General features: G+C 43.4%; 1 protein-coding gene across 1 annotated transcript in view; it reads left to right on the forward strand.

Annotated features, from left to right (window-relative positions):
* Nucleotides 1–7,376: 7,376 nt before the first annotated feature.
* The window catches only part of LOC308293684 (protein O-mannosyl-transferase TMTC2-like), a gene marked incomplete at both ends in the record, with an annotated part of 228,975 nt that continues 214,953 nt past the window's right edge, over nucleotides 7,377–21,398 (forward strand). The window contains one exon of the mRNA XM_080736279.1: nucleotides 7,377–7,459. Coding sequence (XP_080592405.1) covers nucleotides 7,377–7,459 — 83 coding nt within the window. The remainder of the gene's footprint in view (nucleotides 7,460–21,398) is intronic.

Consider the following 21,398-nt stretch of genomic DNA (forward strand, 5'->3'; position numbering starts at 1 on the left):
TTCCTTCTATGCATGAGGAGTCCAAGTTGTTTCTTTTCACCTGACAGGGGGGATTTCCCCGGGATGGACATAGCGCGTGGAAGGAACACGTTATTCCAACCAGTTCCTTTCCCCTCCATCAGGCGCCCCGGCTGGCCAGGGGGAGGCATTATTGAGACCAGGATTACTGCATGTTTTTGTGAGGGTATCAACCCTAGGAGACACGGGGAGAACATGCAAACTCCACACAGAAAGGCCCTATCGCCAACCCCACCTAGGGTGTGGGCGCTGATGATGTGGAGGGAGAAACACGCCCCCAGCACCCACAGCGTCCCCCGGCGGGAAGGCGAATCGCTAACCACTGCGCCACCGTGCCTGTATTGACTATACTTGTACTGTTCTCCATTTTTGTCTAATAAACGAATCAATCAATCAATCAATCAATCATAAAAATTAAACTAAAACCAAGCATGTTAAAAAAAAAAAATAAACACATCTAGAAAAAACTCATATAGGCTCTAATGCATTCTGATAGTGAGTCACTGGTTAGATTCCTTATGACCTTTGATTTTGACCTCTTTGTTGATAATAAAACATAATGTAAAATGACATACAGTGTCACTGTCACACTATTATCAAAAGGATAGATGCAAAAACACCAGCTTTCAGATGTGTAAATTATGTTGTTACAATGCGATGAGTATGTGTGCAATTGTACTTAAGTCCATGCACCCACGGTAAAGGTGTCCTTGGGCATGTCAGTCCAAGCACCCATAGGTGCAGGAAAAAGGTCCTTTGCTGCGTGTGTCACTCCCCATCTCTCTCCCCGATTCCTATCAAACTCAACCGTACAAAAGCTTTTGTTGGATTGTACTGTACAATCCAACAAAAGCCATCCAAAACATAAAAGTTGAAGTTGATAAATATAAAATCTAAACCTATAGAAATTCTCTCTTTAATCATAATAAACCTTGTGTGTGCACATGCACATGCATTTGGATAAAGTGTGTGTTCGGTGGGAGCGTGACCAACACCCACTTGATTTGATGTGATCAGACAGCTTAAGGCCCAAATCCTTTTTCCCATCCCGTACCGCATGCACACGCCAGACACCGCACTGCTCCCACCTCCTCCAATTCTATCACAATGAATGGCCGTGCCACATGCATCGCCTCACTCCCTAACACAGAGAGAAGGGGGATACAAATCAGTGGCGTCAGTTCAGCCAAAGCTAGGGTATGGCAAAGATGGGAGTCCTCATGGATAAGAGGCATTACATTTTGTATAACACGGTTATATAGAAAATAGTTTTTTCAAGTGCAGCTAAACTTAGCATGTTAGTAAACGTGCCACAATTAACAATAATGCATTGCACCTGTGCAGCTGACCTGCGGAACCTGGGAATATACCATTTTGTCAAGCTGGGGAGAATACAAGTGTGGAGAATATAATTATTGCGACCGTAGGTCGCACTTACTACAGAAAGCTCCACCAGGTGTCCGTGCGTCAGTCAGTCAGTCAGTCAGTCAGTCAGTCCGTCCGTCACACGTCAGACGTCACACTTTTGCCCTGCTCATATCTCCGCAACCGTTGCCCCGATCCATGCCAGATTTTGCACACACACTCCTTACCTGCCAAACTACAACCTCCAAGGACCCCCGGAGTTCCAGGGACCCCCAGGTCCCTGGGGGACCCCCAGGTGTAAAAAAAAATACCAAATGTGCAAAAATGGCCAAATGACCACCCCCACGGGGCTGCTCACGGGGAATTCCCGGGGACCACCCACTCCTGCTACTCCAGAACGGATGCAAAAGTGGTGGCGCCCCCAGTGGAGGACCACCTCCACACACACACACACACACACACACACACACACACACATTCGCGCGCGCGCACACACTCACTGAGTTCTATCCATCTACAGTACATGATGTCCTCCCCCATTAGTCCATCAAACCTGGAAGTGAAAAGTGATTTAGTGGTGTCTGTCGGCTTGCTGAGCAAGCTGCTGCACTGAGATGACTTTAAGGTCTAAAAATAATGATCTAAGGTTTTTCCCTGTTGGCAACCAGGCTGTCGCTTTTGGAGCCCAGATTGGAAAGCAGACGGGAGGAGAGGCTCTGGGGAGGCTCTGTGGAAAGGCAAAATAATAGTAAACACAATATTGGAATGATGGAGAGGAAATGAGGAAAGATAATAGCGAAGGGAATAATATTCCTGGATGAAAGTCTGGCGATAAATGTCCACTGGCTGAGTGTGCAACACCGGATAAGATTCATTTTGGTCCTGGCAGTCGCATCATCACTGCTATACACTACCAACGTGTCTTTCCAAAGGTCAACGAGGATTTAATGATGCCTGGTTGCCTCGTTCATCAGGTACGGACGGGGCTGATATTCTATCCAAGGATTCTAGCGTTGCTGTCCCACACGGTGTGTAAATCCCTCAAAAACGCAAATGCCTTCCATTCAAGTGTGTGTGTGTGTGTGTGTGTGTGTGTGTGTGTGTGTGTGTGTGTGTGTGTGTGTGTGTGTGTGTGTGTGTGTGTGTGTGTGTGTGTGTGTGTGTGTGCCCATATTTAGCAAGGTCTGCTTTAAGCAGTGGCTCTCAGAGTGGGTGGAATCCAGCCAGGGACCCACATGGGGGTCCTTGAGGGGTTAGGGGTCACCAGCAAAACGGGGAACAGTCTTTCACCCTATTTTATAATAGCCTAAATCAGGGGTTTTCAAAGTGGGTGACGGGGCACCCTGGGGTGCCGTGATGCCAGTCCAGGGGTGCCGCGAGATAATTTGATAATATTTGGAATTCATCAATATCAGTAAAACAGACCTGATTTGCACTGTACTTGATGAGTTCTTTATCCATCTACGACAACTCTCTTCACCAAAAATAGCAGAGCTACAAGCTCTACAGCGTGTCACGTTGTGACGCGTTGTGAGCTTGAAGATCGGCTATTTTTGGTGAACCTTCCCTCCAGATTAGGCATGCTGGGGTTCAAGTGGTTAAACTTCAAGTATAACGTTATTCTCAGTCAGTTCTGATGGAAATGGATATTTCTCCAATAGGATATAAGATTCTAAAAATTAACAGTGTAATTCAGGGGTGCCGTGGATGAAAAAGTTATGCCCCGAGTCAAAAAAGTTTGAAAACCCCTGGCATAGATGACCTTTTGGATCGATACGCGGGCGGCCCTCACATCTAGTCCGCCCCCCACCTGGCTGGCAAGTATATTTGCCGAAAAGCACCAAAATACTAACCACTGCCAAATATGTTTCATTATTCCTTACCTTTTCAAGTATTCACAGAGTATTTTCTATTTTTCAAATCGATCAAATTGTTCACGGACACGCTTTCTGTGCTTCTGTGTCGACTTCTTTGAGTCTTGCAATCCATAGTTATCACCGATTGAAAAATGCACTGTTTTGACAAACACAGCAAGAACACGAAGCGGAGAAAAATCAGATTCTTTGAAAAGAATGTACAGGAAGCGGATGGAGATGCATTTTTTTTCTTCTTTTTATGTTATTTCTTTTGTTCCGGTCAAATCTGTCAATAGCGCTGTGGGCCTACAAAAGAATCTGTCAGAAATACGTCAATGGCAGTGAAAGAGGATTCTGATTTTTTATTTTCTTTCTTTATTTTTTTAATCTGGAATAATTTTGATTTGGCCTATTTTTTGTACACAAGGTCTTCTCTTATGGGAGCCCAGGTCACAACATGTTTTCATTTGGGGGGCCGTGGCCAAAATACATTAATATGGGGGTCGGTGACAGGAACCGACCCCCCCCCCCCACACACACACACAGTGCCACACACACACACACACACACACACACACACACACACACACACACTCTCTCACACACACACACACACACACACACACACACACACACACACACACACACACACACTTACCATTTCTTCTGCTTTTTTCCATAGCAGACAGAAGTGATTTTGCCTTCAGACGTGGGTCTGAACATGTAATTACCTCACAGCCTGCGAGGCTAGCTGACCCTGTAATTCCTCTAACGTGAAGGACCTGGATATTCATGGAGGTCCAGACAGAGTCCACACACAACGGACACACGCACGTCTTGCACTGCTGACAGTTTATTGTTTGATGCAGGTCGGGATACCAATTTTATCCAATCAAAACTCATACATACAGGATAAACAAGTGAAGTGGGACACAAAGAAATGAACAGACAAAATTTAAAGTGGAACACTATAAAATCAAAGTTCATAATACTCTATACAAACATTCTATACAGCACTGATTACTATCTGAATATAGAGCTTTGACCTTTTCACAAAGAAATATCACACTAACTGTATTATTCTAATAATATTAATATACACACACTTTCACTTTGGTGGACACAGGGATGGCCATAGCTATGGTATTTGAAAGATGCATTTGAAATACAAATTCTACAATATTTTGTCATTTGTATTTGATGGTGTAGCAATACATCTCCATGCAATTTCTATCAACATACTTAGGAGTTTGATTTGTATTTTCAAACCTTCTAACATTGATCTAGCATATTCAGGCAAAGACCATATTTATCACATGCCTTACAGTGGTGGTGCTCAAACTTTTCAGGTCGTGACCCCCCAAAATAATCCTATTTGGACTGGGGACCCCCCACCCTCACAAGCACTTGGAATTAGGAGTCGAGGCATTACATTTAGTTTGACTCATTTTGACGTTTCCACAGATAAATATTATGAAAATAAAATAGCCAATCTTCAAGCTCCATGACCGTGTGAGCTTGTAGATCGGCTATTTTCACAATTTCTTATATGATTTGACAATTTGGCCAATATTTGACACTTTCATACTATTACTTTTGATGCAGTAACGGTATTTTTGAGCTAAGTACAGAGTGAAAGACTATAACTGTGTTCTATCCGTCTGTCATTCATTGTTATATGAGATACTTCAATGGTTTCCTGTGTAAATAAGTGCTTTTCTAGGATCTCCTTTTAGTTGACCTTGTACCAGTGAACTGTACCGTCATGAAACCTTTTCCTATGCAAACTTCTAATAAAGTCTTCAATCAATCAATCAATCAATCAATCAATCAAAAGTCAAGTTTATTAAGTATTGACGGTTCAAGTGGTTAAATAGGCTATCTGAAAACACGAATTGACACAAATCCAAAATACACTGCACTGATGATTGTGCTGTCAAACAATGAGACTATGGAATCTATGAAAAGGTTGTGGGGGGTCCCTGCTTCATCTCTCTCTCAACTAAGGGGTCCTTGGCCCGAAAACGTTGAAGACCCCTGCTCTAGAACAATGGGCTCATTTCCCCAAAGACTATCATTGAAATGAATGTAATCATGTACTGAGTATAACTTCTAAGATTTCTAGCACAAAGATTGTGAAGTAGTACCGTATATTAATATGTACTCTATACGCATCCCTCCTCAGACAGACTTTCCATTCAGTAATTTAAACGGTCAGAATTCATTTCCCATAGGAATTCACTGGGAAACTGTTTTATCAAAAAATCTCAATAAGTATTACAATTGGTAATGAGAAAAATACAAGCAGAGATAAATGTGTAAAGCTGAAAAAGTTTTAACAACATTTGTAGCTAAAAAAAAAGGACTCGCGTTTTTGGTGCCAAACAATGTTGATCTGACAGCTAAAGTGAGCCCACAATAACTAAAGAATAGCACCACTCACTTCACACTGGCTGTGATCTTTTTTTTAGGTATTAAAACGGTCTTAAAAGTCCTTGAGTTGTCACCCAAAATCATGTGGGGACCCCCTGAGGGTCCCATCCCACAGATTGAGAACCACTGCGGCTTACTACCTTTAAATCAGTGGTTCTCCTAGTCTAGCCCTCCTTGAGAACCCAGCTGTTACACACTAGGATTCTACAACAGACCAGATCAACCTAGAAAGCAGGGTTTTTATTGGTGTCATTTCAAATCACTTACCTGAATGCTACACTGATTTCAAATGAGCATTCCAAATGTTCAACACTCTTATAGCATTCTTAAAAAATACATGAAAAAATAAATAAAATAAAAAGATTTGAACGTAATGTATATCATATGCTATTATTTACTGTATCTTGAGCAGAGTCCAAAACACTGACTGCACTGAGCTTATGCCACGTGAGCCCTCTACTGGTCAATATGCACATTACAGTCTGCATCAGAAGCAGAGCTATAGTCATATTTCAGAGCCATGCAGGATATTCTATTACACTGTTTACTGTAATGTGACAACGTGTGTATATTGGACATAAAGCTGTTCTTTTTTCTTTTCTTTTTTTTCTCATCTCAAACATAGCATTTAATTTATCTCAGACCAATAATATATTACTATTTACTAATTAGCTGAACTTTGGATAAAATAATAGACCTATTGTGTGCTAACATGACAAGCTGCATTGGTTCTCAAAGTGGGGGCAGGGGCCCTCAGGGGTGCTATGTATTATTTTGTCATATCTCCTTTTATCTCCTTTTAGTTGACCTTGTACCATTGAACTGTACTGTCATGAAACTGTACCTTTTTCTATGCAAACTTCTAATAAAGTCTTCAATCAATCAATCAATCATATTTATGGAATTTCTTAGATTTGTTTGTCTTTTGTTTTGAACATGTATAGGCCTATGTAACATTTTACAAATATAGGCTATAATAATAATATTTTGAAATATTAGGCCTATATTATTTTTTTACAATGTGATTCCCATAAACATTGATCCGTGTGTGTGTGTGTGTGTGTGTGTGTGTGTGTGTGTGTGTGTGTGTGTGTGTGTGTGTGTGTGTGTGTGTGTGACCAACAAGTGGGTCCACGACCCACAGTTTGAGAAACAGTGTAGTGCTGCCTGCTGGTGGTGGCGTCGTCGTGGTGCGCATGCGTCGGTGTGATCCTCCAAACCACACGCGGCTCAGTCAGTCAGTCAGCAGACCAACAGACCAACACACTGAGAGGCAGCCTCTGCCGCTCCGCGATGCATCAGAGCCAAACGCACTGCCCTGCTGTCTGATCACACTGGGAAATAAAGCTTCCACCCGTTACACCAACATGGGTTAGAAGAACAAGAGGACCTGACATACCACCATGGACCATTATGGATTATTATTATTATCCTCTATCTGCGCTCCGCTGCGAGGAGGATGAAGAGGAGGATGAGCAGCCCTTCTTCTTGCATGGGAATCACTGCAAATCATGTTGTTTTCCAACAAGAGACGTCTTCTGCTTCTTCTTCTTGACAAAGACTGACTGACTGACAGACAGACAGACAGACAGAGGATAGTAGAGATCACGTTCTGTTCTCTTACAGTTACGTACGTGGTTGCTCTTTCGTTTTTTATTTTATTTTTGTCTTTATTTTATTTTGCATGTTTTCGTGAGGAAAATAATGTTCGCAGAATTGGTGAGCAGCGCCGTGGCTTTGCTCCTCTATGTCAACACTCTGGACGCCGATTTCTGCTACGATGACAGGTTGGTACTGTGAATGAATGACATTCTAATTACTGACTGACTGTTATTACAGCCTCACTGATTTGATTTGCAATGTCACATAATATACATGCAGGAGCTGCTTCTATCTGTCTATATGCGTCGCATAGTCGTTGTCGCCTGTCGAGAACTATAACTGTCTTCAACCCTTTATTATTTATTTGAGCCACGGACCACCGTTTGATGAGATTTAGCCTCTGACTCAGACACAAAACTTACAATATTTTGCTTTCGTTGAATAAGATTTTGTCCACAATTCAATGCTGAATTGCTGTTGGTACCAATAGGAGAGATAACAATTCTTCTACATTCTCAAAATATTGTGTAGACTTATTGTAAATTGTTAGTGGAGATTTTTAACCATAATGTAGGCTAACTCTTGGAGTGTAAACATGTAACCACAACCAGGTCCATTTGGTTTCATTTTACACTCTCAGGAGTTAAAGATCTTATAGGCTAAGGGTAAAGGGTCCATTTGGTTATCAACTCTCCATCATTTAGCTGGGGACCACCTGGAACCCCCTCAAGGACCACCGTTTGAGAACCACTGAACATCATAACGTTGTCTACAGAGATACAGAACCATCAGAACACAGGCAAACTGCAAGCAGGGTGACTTTGTCGATTGTTGGCTTGACATGCTGGCCGTACAGGAATACAGTATATCCTCCAGCGACACTGGGTTGTCACTTATATACAGGCAACATTGTAGCCTATATCCACTATGCTATAACATTGTATCTACTGTGTTCTAACAACATTGTAGCTACTGTAAAATACTGTAAATTGTAGAGTACAGTCACTGAGAAACACACACACACACACACACACACACACACACACACACACACACACACACACACACACATTCCTATGGACAACCCATGGTTGAATCCATGTAAGAAACTAAGAAATACATGAATAATTAAACTACAATAAATGAATAAATAAGGCAATTGTCAGGTGTTTTCAATTGGGACCCCTGCAGATTGCGTGCCTTTTTTTAGTTTAATTCAATCACTACTTTTATTTCTTAAAGTGTATCCCCTAGGTTAGGTTAGTGGCCTTAAACAATATGACCATGAACAACCTATCCTAGAGGCAACTTGGACGATAAACTTCTTTGGTGTCTGGAGTGACAATTCTTTCTGAGCCATATTGGTATTATTGCACATCGTTGTCTGCCAAAGCTATCGATAATTGATCAGGGACCCAATTGCGTTCAGAATTATTGTTTATCATGCAGATAAAATGAAAATATACTCGTACGACATAAATCACATCATCTGTAGAGTGGCTTAATTGCCCCCCACAGGAACAGAAAGTCATTAGCAAATATGCTGCCACTACTGCATTTTATTTTATCAGATATTTCATTGCTCTACAGTACAGTCACTGAGATACTCATGTAACCATTATGAAGACCTTTAAGATCTAATGGTAGTAACCTATTTACATTTTGTGCAAAATGTCATTTTACTGAAACACGTAGGTTGTGTTGGATAATGCAAAAGAATATATCCACATCGTTGTAAACATGCATGATAATGCAGCTCATGCAGTTTGAAGCGTTGATTTCAAGGTTCTTTATTTCAGTTTTGTACCACAAATGTACCATTGTTCGTCTCCTCAGACATTGCAGCAGCAACCTGATAAACACTTTGTGTTTCTCAACCACTGTGCCTGGCGACCTTTGATGTGCCCCTGAGAAGGGTCAAGTGTGCCCCTTGAAACCGCTTGAAAGCCAGTATTGTATTTATCATTTTAAAAATGATTTAAACTTGTGAAAACAGCCGATGTACAAGCACACAACGCCTCACATTGCGAGGCGTTGTGTGCTTGTAGATCTGCTGATTCCACTACTGTTGTGCGACGGCCTTGTATGATGAAGCATGGCTTTACTTTGCGAAGAAACATACACATTTGAAACTTGGAGATACAAGGTTTGATTGAAGATTGATTGAAGAACTTAGTAGAAGATTGCAATAGAAACAAGTACAGTTTCATGACAGTACAAATCACTGGTACAAGGTCAACTAAAAGGAGATCCTAGAAAGCCGAAGCTTATTTCCACAGGAACCACACTTTAAGTATCTCATATAACAAGGTTTCTTCCCGACAGTGACGATATTTACACCCCCGTATTATGTTGGTGTGCCCATGGATTCTTGGGACATGAAAACTGTACCCATGCAGAAAAAAAGGTTGAGAAACACTGCATTAGATATACGGTACTTAGACTATGGCAGTCAGTGCATAGTAGCAGCAAATAAACCTAACTGCAAGTACTAGCAGGTCGCTCACACAGAACCTTTTTGAAAAGCCACTTTGTTCTTCATAATACCGTCCTGGTCTTGGACAGAAAAGCATGCCTGATCTGATTTGCTTCAGGAAATGTTATCATTTTTTCTAATCAACACAGCAGTTTGGCCTCGCAGCCCCCGACATGATTCAAGATGATTTGTTCCTAAGTATTTTGTTTTTGACATGCTTTTGGTTGTAGGCTACATACTGTATCACCCAGCGCTGTCTGTTTTTAGCAGCACATGGTGTGTTTTGGTTCAGACTTGTAATTAGCAGGCGTCTCAGTATACCGTCCCCCTGGGCTAAGGACAATGAGAGAGAGAGACAGAGAGAGAGAGAGGGAGAGGAGAGAGCAGGGACGTGCTGGCCATTGGGAAAAGCGGGACAACTCCCGAACGGCAGGTTCATTCCCGGCCGTTCCATTTTGTACATTTTTTCGCAAAGCAAAGCCCTGCTTCATCATACAAGGCCGTCGCACAAAAGTAGTGAAAACAGCAGATCTACAAGCACACAACGCCTCGCACTATAGCGCGCAATGAGGGCCTCTCCAACTCCTTTTCCCGGGCTGAATCAGGGGCCCAGCACGTCCCTGAGAGAGAGAGAGAGAGAGAGAGAGAAGAGGCCAGTTGAGTTGAAATGCTTGGGGACACACAGACTTGTTAAATCTGTATTTGGAACAAAGGCCCGATGTGACCTTAGTGACTGGAAAGCTGTGAAATGTATGACGTTGCAGGCAGCTTCTCCGCTGGTTAATAAAACTTGCAATCCTGGTCTAAACCAACACCCCCTTAGCTTAGAATAATAGAGAGGGCTTATTTTAAATATGAACAAGGCCATAGTTTATAGTTCCCTCGCTTGGATAACTTCCTTCAAACTTGCCGCACCACAATCTACTGCATTCCTTCAGGGTTGACAACATCAAAGGACAACATTAATATCAAAAGGGAAAACTGGTACAGTTACTACTGTAGTTCATGTCAGCATGCATTTAGACGTAACACACATACCGGCATATGGGAATGGCATTGAAGGCTAAGGGGAATTTAATTAAATGCCATTGGTTCAGTTAGAAAAATATGCGAGTCGTGTGTAAACCTTGTGTGTCCAAAAGAGTTACTCTAGGCTAGGGCATTAACGACTTGTGATTTTTGCAAGTCGATTCGACTCAGTAAAAAGTTGAGTTGAAGTCGACTTTATCGTTTGATGACGTCATCACATCACACGACCCCCCAATTATTGTGGCGGATGCCCAGATGATGATGAACTTCATGTGAAAAAATTGTTTTCTCACTCAACAGTGTATAGAGGGTATCTGCACATTTCTAAAGTGCCAATTTAAGGACTTTTAATACCTTTAAAATGGCAAATTAAACATTGTCCAAAATGTCAAATATATAGAGGCAGTAAATTGTGAAAATAGCCGATCTACATGCTCACAACGCCTCGCATCGCGAGGTATTACAGCTGATGCTACGGACATAGTAACATAGATAGTAACATACGGACAAAGTCACTCTGTGGAGACGGTGTGACCACCGCTCAAAAATGACTAATATGATTGAGTAAAGGAAACCCAAATTAACAAAATTGTTAGAATTTGTATTTGTATTTCTATTGGAACATTGAAAGGGGGAGGGGAGTGAATGAGTCATTATAGAATGCCATAAACCACTCAAAGAGGCAGGTGATTGGCTACATTACAATCCTAATATAATGATTTGTTGATAGCCATAAAAACAGCATCATCTTATTTGACCACTAACGATACATATCTTATTCTGTCAATTCCTACCAGTAAGACTCCCTAATGGGGAGATAAGCGACCGTCAGGTTGCATACACAAACTTTAGAAGGCAGACGTAGCCAATCAGGAGGGAAATCAGGGAATATGGGAAATGGGACAGATCCATGTTGACGACATGACTTTGGAGATACTGTGTATCGCTTTGCGTGATTTTAGGCCAAAATCTGTAGGAGCAGTGTCCAAAAATGTGTTTTGCTAAAATCGGCCTGATGGTGGCGCTAGAAGAGGGCCATGTGAGAAATCAGGAGCGGAGGTTGTGATTTGCCATCCAAGGAGTGCAAAATTTGGCATCGATAGGGCCAACGGTGGCAGAGATAAGAGTAGAGCCAAAAGTGTGACGTGACGGACATACTGACTGACAGACGCACAGCCGGTGGAGCTTTTCATAGTAACTTGCGACCTGACGGTCACAATCATTTTGGTCCTGGTGACTTTCCCTTGTGGGTGGCTCTTTGGGGGCGCCAAACATTCCTCTATGCAGGATATTGTCACACTGCTCGTTAGCCAATGATTTGATTAAATCGTACAAATTCCATACGTAACCCCGAGGTCATTCAGAGGTCACGCTTAAAGGGGACGTCTAACCCCCAAAACAGAAATTACATTGTTTTCATAATGTTAGCCTAATAGCCTTTAAGCTGAAGGGGGGGGGGGGGAGTCTAATCATGTGGATCTGGGGTTCCCACATGGGAACCACGTGGACACAGGCTGACACATGTGTCCCATGCAGGGGTGTCGCACCAAAGTCTGGGCCCTGCCCTGGGTACTTTAACTATTGAAAAATAGTAGATCTACAAGCTCACAGCGGAGCTTGTAGATAGGTTTTTTTGAAAAACCTATGTTTCTATGTCAGTGGTGCTCAAACCTTTTCATCTGAAGGACCCACAAAATTATATGTATTTGGCCTAACCCCATCTCAATATATTTAGTTACAGGGACCCCCCAGATGCAAAATTTGAGTTACAAATGTTCGCTTAAAAACAATACATATATTCAAAGATTTGCACACATTTTCACGACTTTTCAAAAATAGCAGATCTACAAGCTCGCAGCGCGCCGGCACAGAGTGAGCTTGTAGATCTGGTATTTTTCAATAGCTAAAGCATAAAATAATTAAGGCCCCTCCACCTTGGGCCCTAGTGACTCAGTCCCACTCCCCCCCTTGTGACACCCCTGCTGAGATCCCATGTGGATGTGTCCCATGTCAGCCTGTGATGTCAGTTGTATGACGGTATGACTCATAACCTGGGCAAAGTTCAGCCCGATCCGAGACTGATTGACTTCTGTTATGAAATGAAACTACTAAAAAAGTATAAAACATGGGTGGAGGAACTTCTTTGCCGTGTGCAGGGTGGTTGGTGATATTGGCTCCAGACACACACAACTAGAAATAAAAACTAAGCTATGTATGATGACTAAAACTAAGACTAAATATACTGACAATTTTGTGAAGTCGATTTATGTTTGGTTGTGCTCGGGTGTTGCGCTCTGAAAATAGAAGATCTACAAGCTCACACTGCATCACAGTAGATCGGCATGCAACCGAAGAGTGTCAAAGCAGTCATTACAAGTCATCTTTACGACGCAATCAAGGCCTGCCAAAATACTTTTTAGTCGACAAAATCAACTTTAGATTTAGTCGACTAAAAACGTATGATATTTTAGTTGACTAAAACTAAATCAAACTTTGCTGTCAGAATCAACACGCACGCACGCACGCACACACACACACACACACACACACACACACACACACACACACACACACACACACAAAAACGCATACTGTAGATGGCTAGCCTCCTGCAGAACCACGCCATTAAAACAAATGTTATTCCTTACAGGTCAACCTCATGACCTTGCTGTTAATTTGTAAACCTCTCAGGATGAATGCGACAGGCCTGATGAGTGTTCTGTTCCATGTTGTCACATCACCGTGGGGGGGGGGGGGGGGGGCGTTTCCTGTCACCCCTGTGGTCACGCTGATCATCGGAGTATTACACAGCCCTGTCACCTGCGCTGGCATATGGGACTCATGATGTCACACAGTTCATATTACCACGGCTATAATCTACAGTTATTACCGTGCACCAGAACTGGAGAGCCCAGATAAATGTAGGGATGGGACGATACGCGATATTATCGTTTATCGTGATAAGAAACACTCACGATAATCGTATTGTGGAGATTTAATATATCGTGATATCGTCCTCCGTCATGCACTGGGATCAATTCACTTTTTATTTGCAGAGCTGCATATCCGGTACCACTTAAACCCTCTATAAATGGTAAAAGGTACTTATAATATACGTACTTGAAAGTCTTTTTTTCACTCTTTCAAATGTCTTAGCCAAACAATTGCTAAGCTTGTAGATCTGCTATTTTTTGGCAAATGTTCCGTCCCAGGATAATGGATTTTGAGTATCGCGATAATATCGTCTATCGCGATTTCTTTTGTCACAATAATCGTGATATGAAATTTTCATATCGTCCCATCCCTAGATAAATGTCAGGAAAGACATATTGTCCAATATTCCTGTGACTTGCTATGGAACCTGCAGATGAGGTCGATGTGGCGTAGAGACAATCAGAAATGTCCAGGTGGTTAAAAGTTAATTGGCTCTGATTGTTGTTTAACCTCATGAACCAGGGTCCTGGTGTGAGCTTGTAGATCAGATATTTATGGCAAAGATATTTGGTGTCAAGGAAAAAAGGAGGGGGCCTTTAACTAGGGTTTAAGCACCCTGGCCACAATATGACTTCCGGTTGGTTCTAGCGGAAGTGGCGGAAGTGCTGTGTTTAACGGAAGTTACGTCATGAGTTGTAGTCTTCCGTTGAAATTCTCACAGCGGAAGTTGAACAGTCTCTGCCTGATATTGTCAGTCACCAGGCTTTTCTCTTCGCAGATGAGAAAGCCTGGCTACGCGAGGCTAGGGTTTAAGTGGTTAATGAATTAATGTCGCAAAAACTCCAGTGTGTTTATTGTATTGGTGCAAGGGGCCATCTCTCTCTCACTCTATACTGTAGGTGAATTCACGATAGCACACCATGCTGTGCTGCAGAAAGACAGACGTACGGCTGAGACTTTGAAGTGACTTGGACGTACAGTACAGTACAGTATACTGTTGGCTGGGTTGTGTTAATCCACACACAGAGGGGCCTTTATTGTTCCCTGTCGTGAGATGATGGATGTGATGATGTGCTTCCCTCTGCTCCTTTCTCAGCCCACATATGACGTTGGAAAGTCCATTATGTGAGGATGTATGAAGGTCCCGGGTTGTTCTGAAGGATACAGACTGTATGGAACATCATTTATTACAGAGTGAGGGCGGTCAGGGATGAGGCAGACATCTAATCTTAGTGATGTGAGCTCACACCGCTGAAGAAGAGACAGACACACAGTGCTTTAGGAAACGTACTAGTAGTGATCATTATATACCGTACAAACTCTTCAAACCAAGTACCTCAAGTACAGGTCAGACTCAGAAGTGACTTGAGTATATTTAGTGTTGTGTTTAGATTTAGTGTTGAAGAGTCCTTGAGCAAGACTCTGAACCGCTAGTTGCTCCCGGTGAGCAGGTTGGTGCCTCGCATGGTTTCCTCCGCCATCGATCGTGTATGAATGTATGTGTGTGTGTGTGTGTGTGTGTGTGTGTGTGTGTGTGTGTGTGTGTGTGTGTGTGTGTGAATGTAATACACAATCTCTGTAAAGCGCATTGGATAAAGGCGCTATATAAATGCACCATTTACTATTTATTTAAAGCACTGCCTTGTTTGCTAAGTTTAATTGGTGTCCTAACGATGATTCCCAAGCCAGTTGAGCTCAAAACCCCACCCCGCCATCGCTAGGATTGGCCGAGACACTCACAGCTCTCGACTCTCACGTCCCACCTTCTCCTCTCCTGTTTCATTGGAAATACGTCACGATACAGAAGTTAGATACTAGCAAAGTGCCACTTCAGCTAGACTTTAATTTGTGCATGCATATACGGGGGTGTATATTATGTGTACAGCAATAGTTACAGTTTCAAGAATACAGACACACAGAATACAGGGTGTTGATATGAAGATGAGCCGTCCGGAGGACATAATTCTAGCCTTGGTCCAGTCTGGGTTGAATGCGTAATGACTCTGGGGTGATCCGTCCCTGAGGTGGAGGCCTGTAAATAGCACCGTGGGCTGGCCTGCCTGGCCTGATGTGGACTCTCTGTCAGGGCCGTGCTGGGGCCCTGATTCAGCCCGGGAAAGAGAGTTGGAGAGGCCCTCCCTCATTGCGCGCTATAGAGAGAGATCTCTCTCTATAGCGCTGCTGCTACTCAAAGATTTTTTGTGACAAAGTGACAAGCCAGTGGGCCAATTACATGAGTTATATTTCGTCGTTGTCGGGTGGAAACCTTGTATGTCCAAAACCGTTTGTTTTGTATTTATCATTTTAAAAATGATTTAAACTAGTGAAAACAGCCGATCTACAAGCACACAACGTAGATCTGCTCTTTTCACTACTTTTGTGCGACGGCCTTGTATGATGAAGCAGGGCTTTGCTTTGCGAATAAATTTACAAATTTGAAACTTGGAGACACAAGGTTTCTGCCCGACAGTGACGATTTACTTTGTCGGCTGCCCAGCCCCCAAAATGGAACAAAGGCCGACATTTTATTATTTTTTTTCCCCTAATGGCCGGCCTGGACCAGCTGGCCCGGGAATGAACCGGCCGTTCAGGCCGTTGTCCCGCTTTTCCCAAATGGCCAGCACGTCTCTGCTCTCTGTGGTGCTCGTCTGGGTCCGTCCATGGCTGCCCCTCTGCCTCCGTGCCGTCTCTCCAGTCTCCACCCAGTAATCTGCAGGGTGACTGCTACAGTGGAGGCCCCTCCACTCTGACAGGAGATGGAGGCTGTTTTTTGGCGTTGCGGTGATGCGGAGGGCCCAAGGGCGGAACCCGGCAGTCTGAGCATGTCTTCTTCCACCCCGGCCAGGGCTCTCGCTCCCACTACTGCCCTGTAATTACCACCCTGCCTCTAGAGTGGGACGCACGGCACGGTATGGCAGCCATAATGGTTTCTCTCTCTCTCTCTCTCGCTCTCTCGCTCTCCTCCCAAACCCCCCCACCCCACCCCACCCCCACCCTTAAGCCTGTGAGGCCTCCAGCTCCCATCATGTGACGGCTGCCTCCAGATGGTCTTGTTTGGGAAGCGTTTTTGAGGGTTTTTCTACGCTCTGCAGTTTTGGGACGAGTAGAGGTTTGAGGTGGGATCGTATGGAGGATGTTGTGTGCTTGTTTGTTGTTGCCAGGATGGAGACATCAGGTCTCAGACCAACAGATTCATGACACACACATGCACGCACGCACGCCACGTGCACACAGGGCTTAATGGAGACGCTGGGCCGGAGATGTCGTCATTAAGGGATGGGACGATATGAAAATTTCATATCACGATTATTGTGACAAAAGAAATCGCGATTTACGATATTATCGCGCTAATCAAAATCCATTATCCTGGGGCGGAACATTTGCCCAAAAATAGCCGATTTGCAAGCTCACAACACGTCACAACACGTCACAACGTGACGCGTTGTGGATGGCAAGCAAAGACATTTGATAGAGAGTGAAAAAAAGACTGTATCAAGTACCTATATTATAAGTATCTTTTACCAGTTCTAGAGGGTACCTAGCCTCGCGTAGCCAGGCTTACTCATCTGCGAAGAGAAAAGCCTCGTGACAATATAAGGCAGAAAGCGTTCAACTTCCGCCGCGAGAATTTCACCGGAAGACTTCCGCCACTTCCGCTAGAACCAACCGGAAGGCATATTGTCTACAGGGTGAGTGGTACCAGATATGCAGCTCGGCAAATAAAAGCTGAATTGATCCCAGTGAATGACGGAGAACAATATCACGATAAATTAAATCTCCACAATACGATAATCGTGAGTGTTTTTTATTATCCCTAGTCGTCATGAGTTCTTCTTCTTGTGGTCCTATCCTATGCTGTCCTAATGTGGACACAGAATGCTGAGAACGTTTTATCAGTGAAATATTGCTGGACACGTACATACTTGCAAAGGTTATAGAAATAATTCACACTGCGAATATCGAATTCAATAAAAACAACATGCCTTGCTATCGTTATTGAATCTGTTCCCCAAAGCCGCAAAGGAAGGCATCTTTTTCAGCTGGATTTGAAAATGTTAGTCAGTGCAATGCCTACAGTAGGTTGACTTCTTGGCCAAGCCAGGCGCACCGCTGCTGGAAATTGAACCTGAGCCTCTGCATTAAGCCATTTAGGCCTAGAATTATTGAATGCTTTAGCTATGGAAAAATAGCAGATATACAAGCTCACAGCGCGGCACAGAGTGCCGCGCTGCGAGCTTGTAGATCTGCTATTTTTTGAAAAAAATTATGAAAATGTGTGGAAATTGTTCACCATATATTTTTCAAAGCAAACTTTTGTAACTCACATCTCTGCTTCTGGGGGGGGGGGGGGGGGGGGGGGTCCCAGGAACAACATATTTTGAGATGGGGGTCTGTGCCTCTGCGGCCAAATAAATGTAATTTTGGGGGTCCTTGACATGAAAAAAATGTGAGAACAGCTGATTCAGAGGAAGGATTTAGAAGTCGGGTCAAAGAACGGGTGAAAGATATTCAAAGACTTGGACAAATTTTCACGACTTTTCAAAAATAGCAGATCTACAAGCTCGCAGTGCGGCAGCTTGTATATCTGCTGTTTTTCAATGTTTAAAGCATAAAATAAATATCGTGTTCCGGGTATTCGAGGGTTAATGGAAGAAGACATTTACTTCCACGCAACCCAAACAACAACGTAAACGCTCTTCTACTCATTTCACAGAAATCAATGATTCCCGGAGCGTTTAATTTCAAAACGTCTCTCACTTGGCCCAGAGAGAGAAGATCATCTCAAGTTCCGACCACAGATACAGCAGATGGCCTCCAGGAAATGCTTCATTTCCAGCAGATATGAGGGTTGGAATTGTGTGCTATTTCCACTCTCACCACCACACAACTGCAAGATAAGCCAGGCTGGCAGAAGAACGTTTGGTGCTAAAAATACTATTAATGAGGGGTTCAAATATGTTTGTGCGTTGCTTCGGCTACCCGCAGAAAAAAAACCCAGAATTACTTGCAGCACTTGCAGAGTCCTGGATAGAGCGAGTTCATATTTAGGTCATGGGAAATGGCTCGACTGGATGCGTTTTCGCTGTCATCAAGCCCAGAATAAGATTTAAGGAGGAATCGGTGCCGAGTTTCACGTTAATTTAAAAACAGATTATTTTGAAAATCTGCACTGTACTATTTGAAGAGGAGAATATGTTCCTCATGATGCAATGCTTAGTAATATAATATTAGGATGCACGCACGCACGCGCGCGCGCGCACACACACACACACACACACACACACACACACACACACACACACACACACACACACACACACACACACACACACATACACTGTACAGTACACACACAGTAGCAGGAGTGTCACACCAAATTCTGGGCCCTGGGTTCAAGGATTCACTGTGGGCCTCCCCATGAATGTTCTTCATAGGGGGAGGGGGTTTAACCCATTTAGACTGGGAACGCATTATTACGCGTTATTTTGTGCCTTAACTATTGAAAAATAGCAGATATACAAGCTCACAGCGCGGCACCGACTGCCCGCGCTGCGACCTTGTAGATCTGGTGTTTTTGAAAAATCATGTACATTTGTGCAAGTCTTTGAATATTTCAAATCCTTCTAAGGTTTTTTGAAAAACCTGTTTCTATGTCAGTGATTCTCAAACCTTTTCATGTGAAGGACCCCCAAAATGATACGTATTTGGCCACGGACCCCCATCTCAAAATATTTAGTTCCAGGGACCCCCCAGAAGCAAAATTTGGGTTACAAATGTTTCTCTTAAAAAATACATATATTCAAAGATTTGCACACATTTTCACGACTTTTCAAAAATAGCAGTCGCTGTGAGCTTGTCTATATCTACTATTTTTCAATAGCTAAAGTATAAAATAATTAAAGCCCCTCCACCTTGGGCCCTGGTAACTCAGTCCCGCTTTCCCCCCCTTGTGACGCCCTGCACAGTAGTACACAGTAACAGTCCCCTAGAGATTTGTCCTGTATCTTTCCTTTGTGGGTCAGTGGGTTTCTAGAGATTTGTCCTGTATCTTTCCTTTGTGGGTCAGTGGGTTTCTAGAGATTTGTCCTGTATCTTTCCTTTGTGGGTCAGTGGGTTTCTAGAGATTTGTCCTGTATCTTTCCTTTGTGGGTCAGTGGGTTTCTAGAGATTTGTCCTGTATCTTTCCTTTGTGGGTCAGTGGGTTTCTGTCCTGTATCTTTCCTTTGTGGGTCAATGGGTTTCTGTCCTGTATCTTTCCTTTGTGGGTCAGTGGGTTTCTGTCCTGTATCTTTCCTTTGTGGGTCAGTGGGTTTCTGTCCTGTATCTTTCCTTTGTGGGTCAGTGGGTTTCTGTCCTGTATCTTTCCTTTGTGGGTCAGTGGGTTTCTGTCCTGTATCTTTCCTTTGTGGGTCAGTGGGTTTCTGTCCTGTATCTTTCCTTTGTGGGTCAGTGGGTTTCTGTCCTGTATCTTTCCTTTGTGGGTCAGTGTGTTTCTGTCCTGTATCTTTCCTTTGTGGGTCAGTGGGTTTCTGTCCTGTATCTTTCCTTTGTGGGTCAGTGGGTTTCTGTCCTGTATCTTTCCTTTGTGGGTCAGTGGGTTTCTGTCCTGTATCTTTCCTTTGTGGGTCAGTGGGTTTCTGTCCTGTATCTTTCCTTTGTGGGTCAGTGTGTTTCTGTCCTGTATCTTTCCTTTGTGGGTCAGTGGGTTTCTCAGAGCTGGTAAATGAGCTCCTCAGGAATGGGATGACAGCTCTGTGTGTTGCCTGGTGAGACCCTGACCCGCTGAGGTCAATATTATCACTCCTGACACATGCAGCTCGCATAGAGAAAACACTGTTTTTATCCAAAAAGAAACATTTTGATGCTTCAGTTTTTGTTCAGGAATGGTTTGCAAATGAGACATGACGTGTATGTTGTATAAAGCACTGGTTCCCAAACACTGGGTCAGGACAGGACACATTTTTATGAGTCCCTTAATTTTACGGTTTGCTATTTCTTTTTTTAATTGTTTTTTTATTTTTATCCCACGATTTTGTAACCCATTTCTCACCCAATGCCAATTGTCTAATGTAATCCTGGGCGCTACACTCCCTCTGCCAACCTGGGGAGGCAACGGACTGACCTCATGCTTCCTTCTATGCATGAGGACTCCAAGCTGCTTCTCTTCACCTGACAGGGGGGATTTCCCCGGTTGGATGTAGCGAGTGGAAGGAACACGTTATTCCAACCAGTTCCTTTCCCCTCCATCAGGCGCCCCAGCTGGCCAGGGGGAGGCAGTATAGAGACCAGGATTACTACATGTTTTTTTGTGAGGGTACCTACCCTAGGAGACACGGGGAGAACATGCAAACTCCACACAGAAAGGCCCTTTTGCCAACCCCACCTAGGGTGTGGGCGCTGATGACACGGAAGAGAGAACACCCCCCCCAGCGCCCACAGCGTCCCCCAGCGGGAATCAAACCCAGGACCTTCTAGATGTGAGGCGACAGCGCTACCGACTGCGCCACCGTGCTAAATTTAGTTTTTAATTTCCATAAAAGCTTATTTTTTTCATGAATTAGTAAATTAATTTCAGTTAATTCATGATGAAATCATAAATTAGAGCACAAATGTTTAAGAAGTAGTGAAAATCTACAAGCTCACAACGCAAGCTTGTAGACCCGGGCAAACGTCTAATTTCTTCT

Source organism: Nannobrachium achirus, assembly GCF_963921795.1.
Source record: "Nannobrachium achirus genome assembly, chromosome: 11".
Lineage (NCBI taxonomy): Eukaryota > Metazoa > Chordata > Actinopteri > Myctophiformes > Myctophidae > Nannobrachium > Nannobrachium achirus.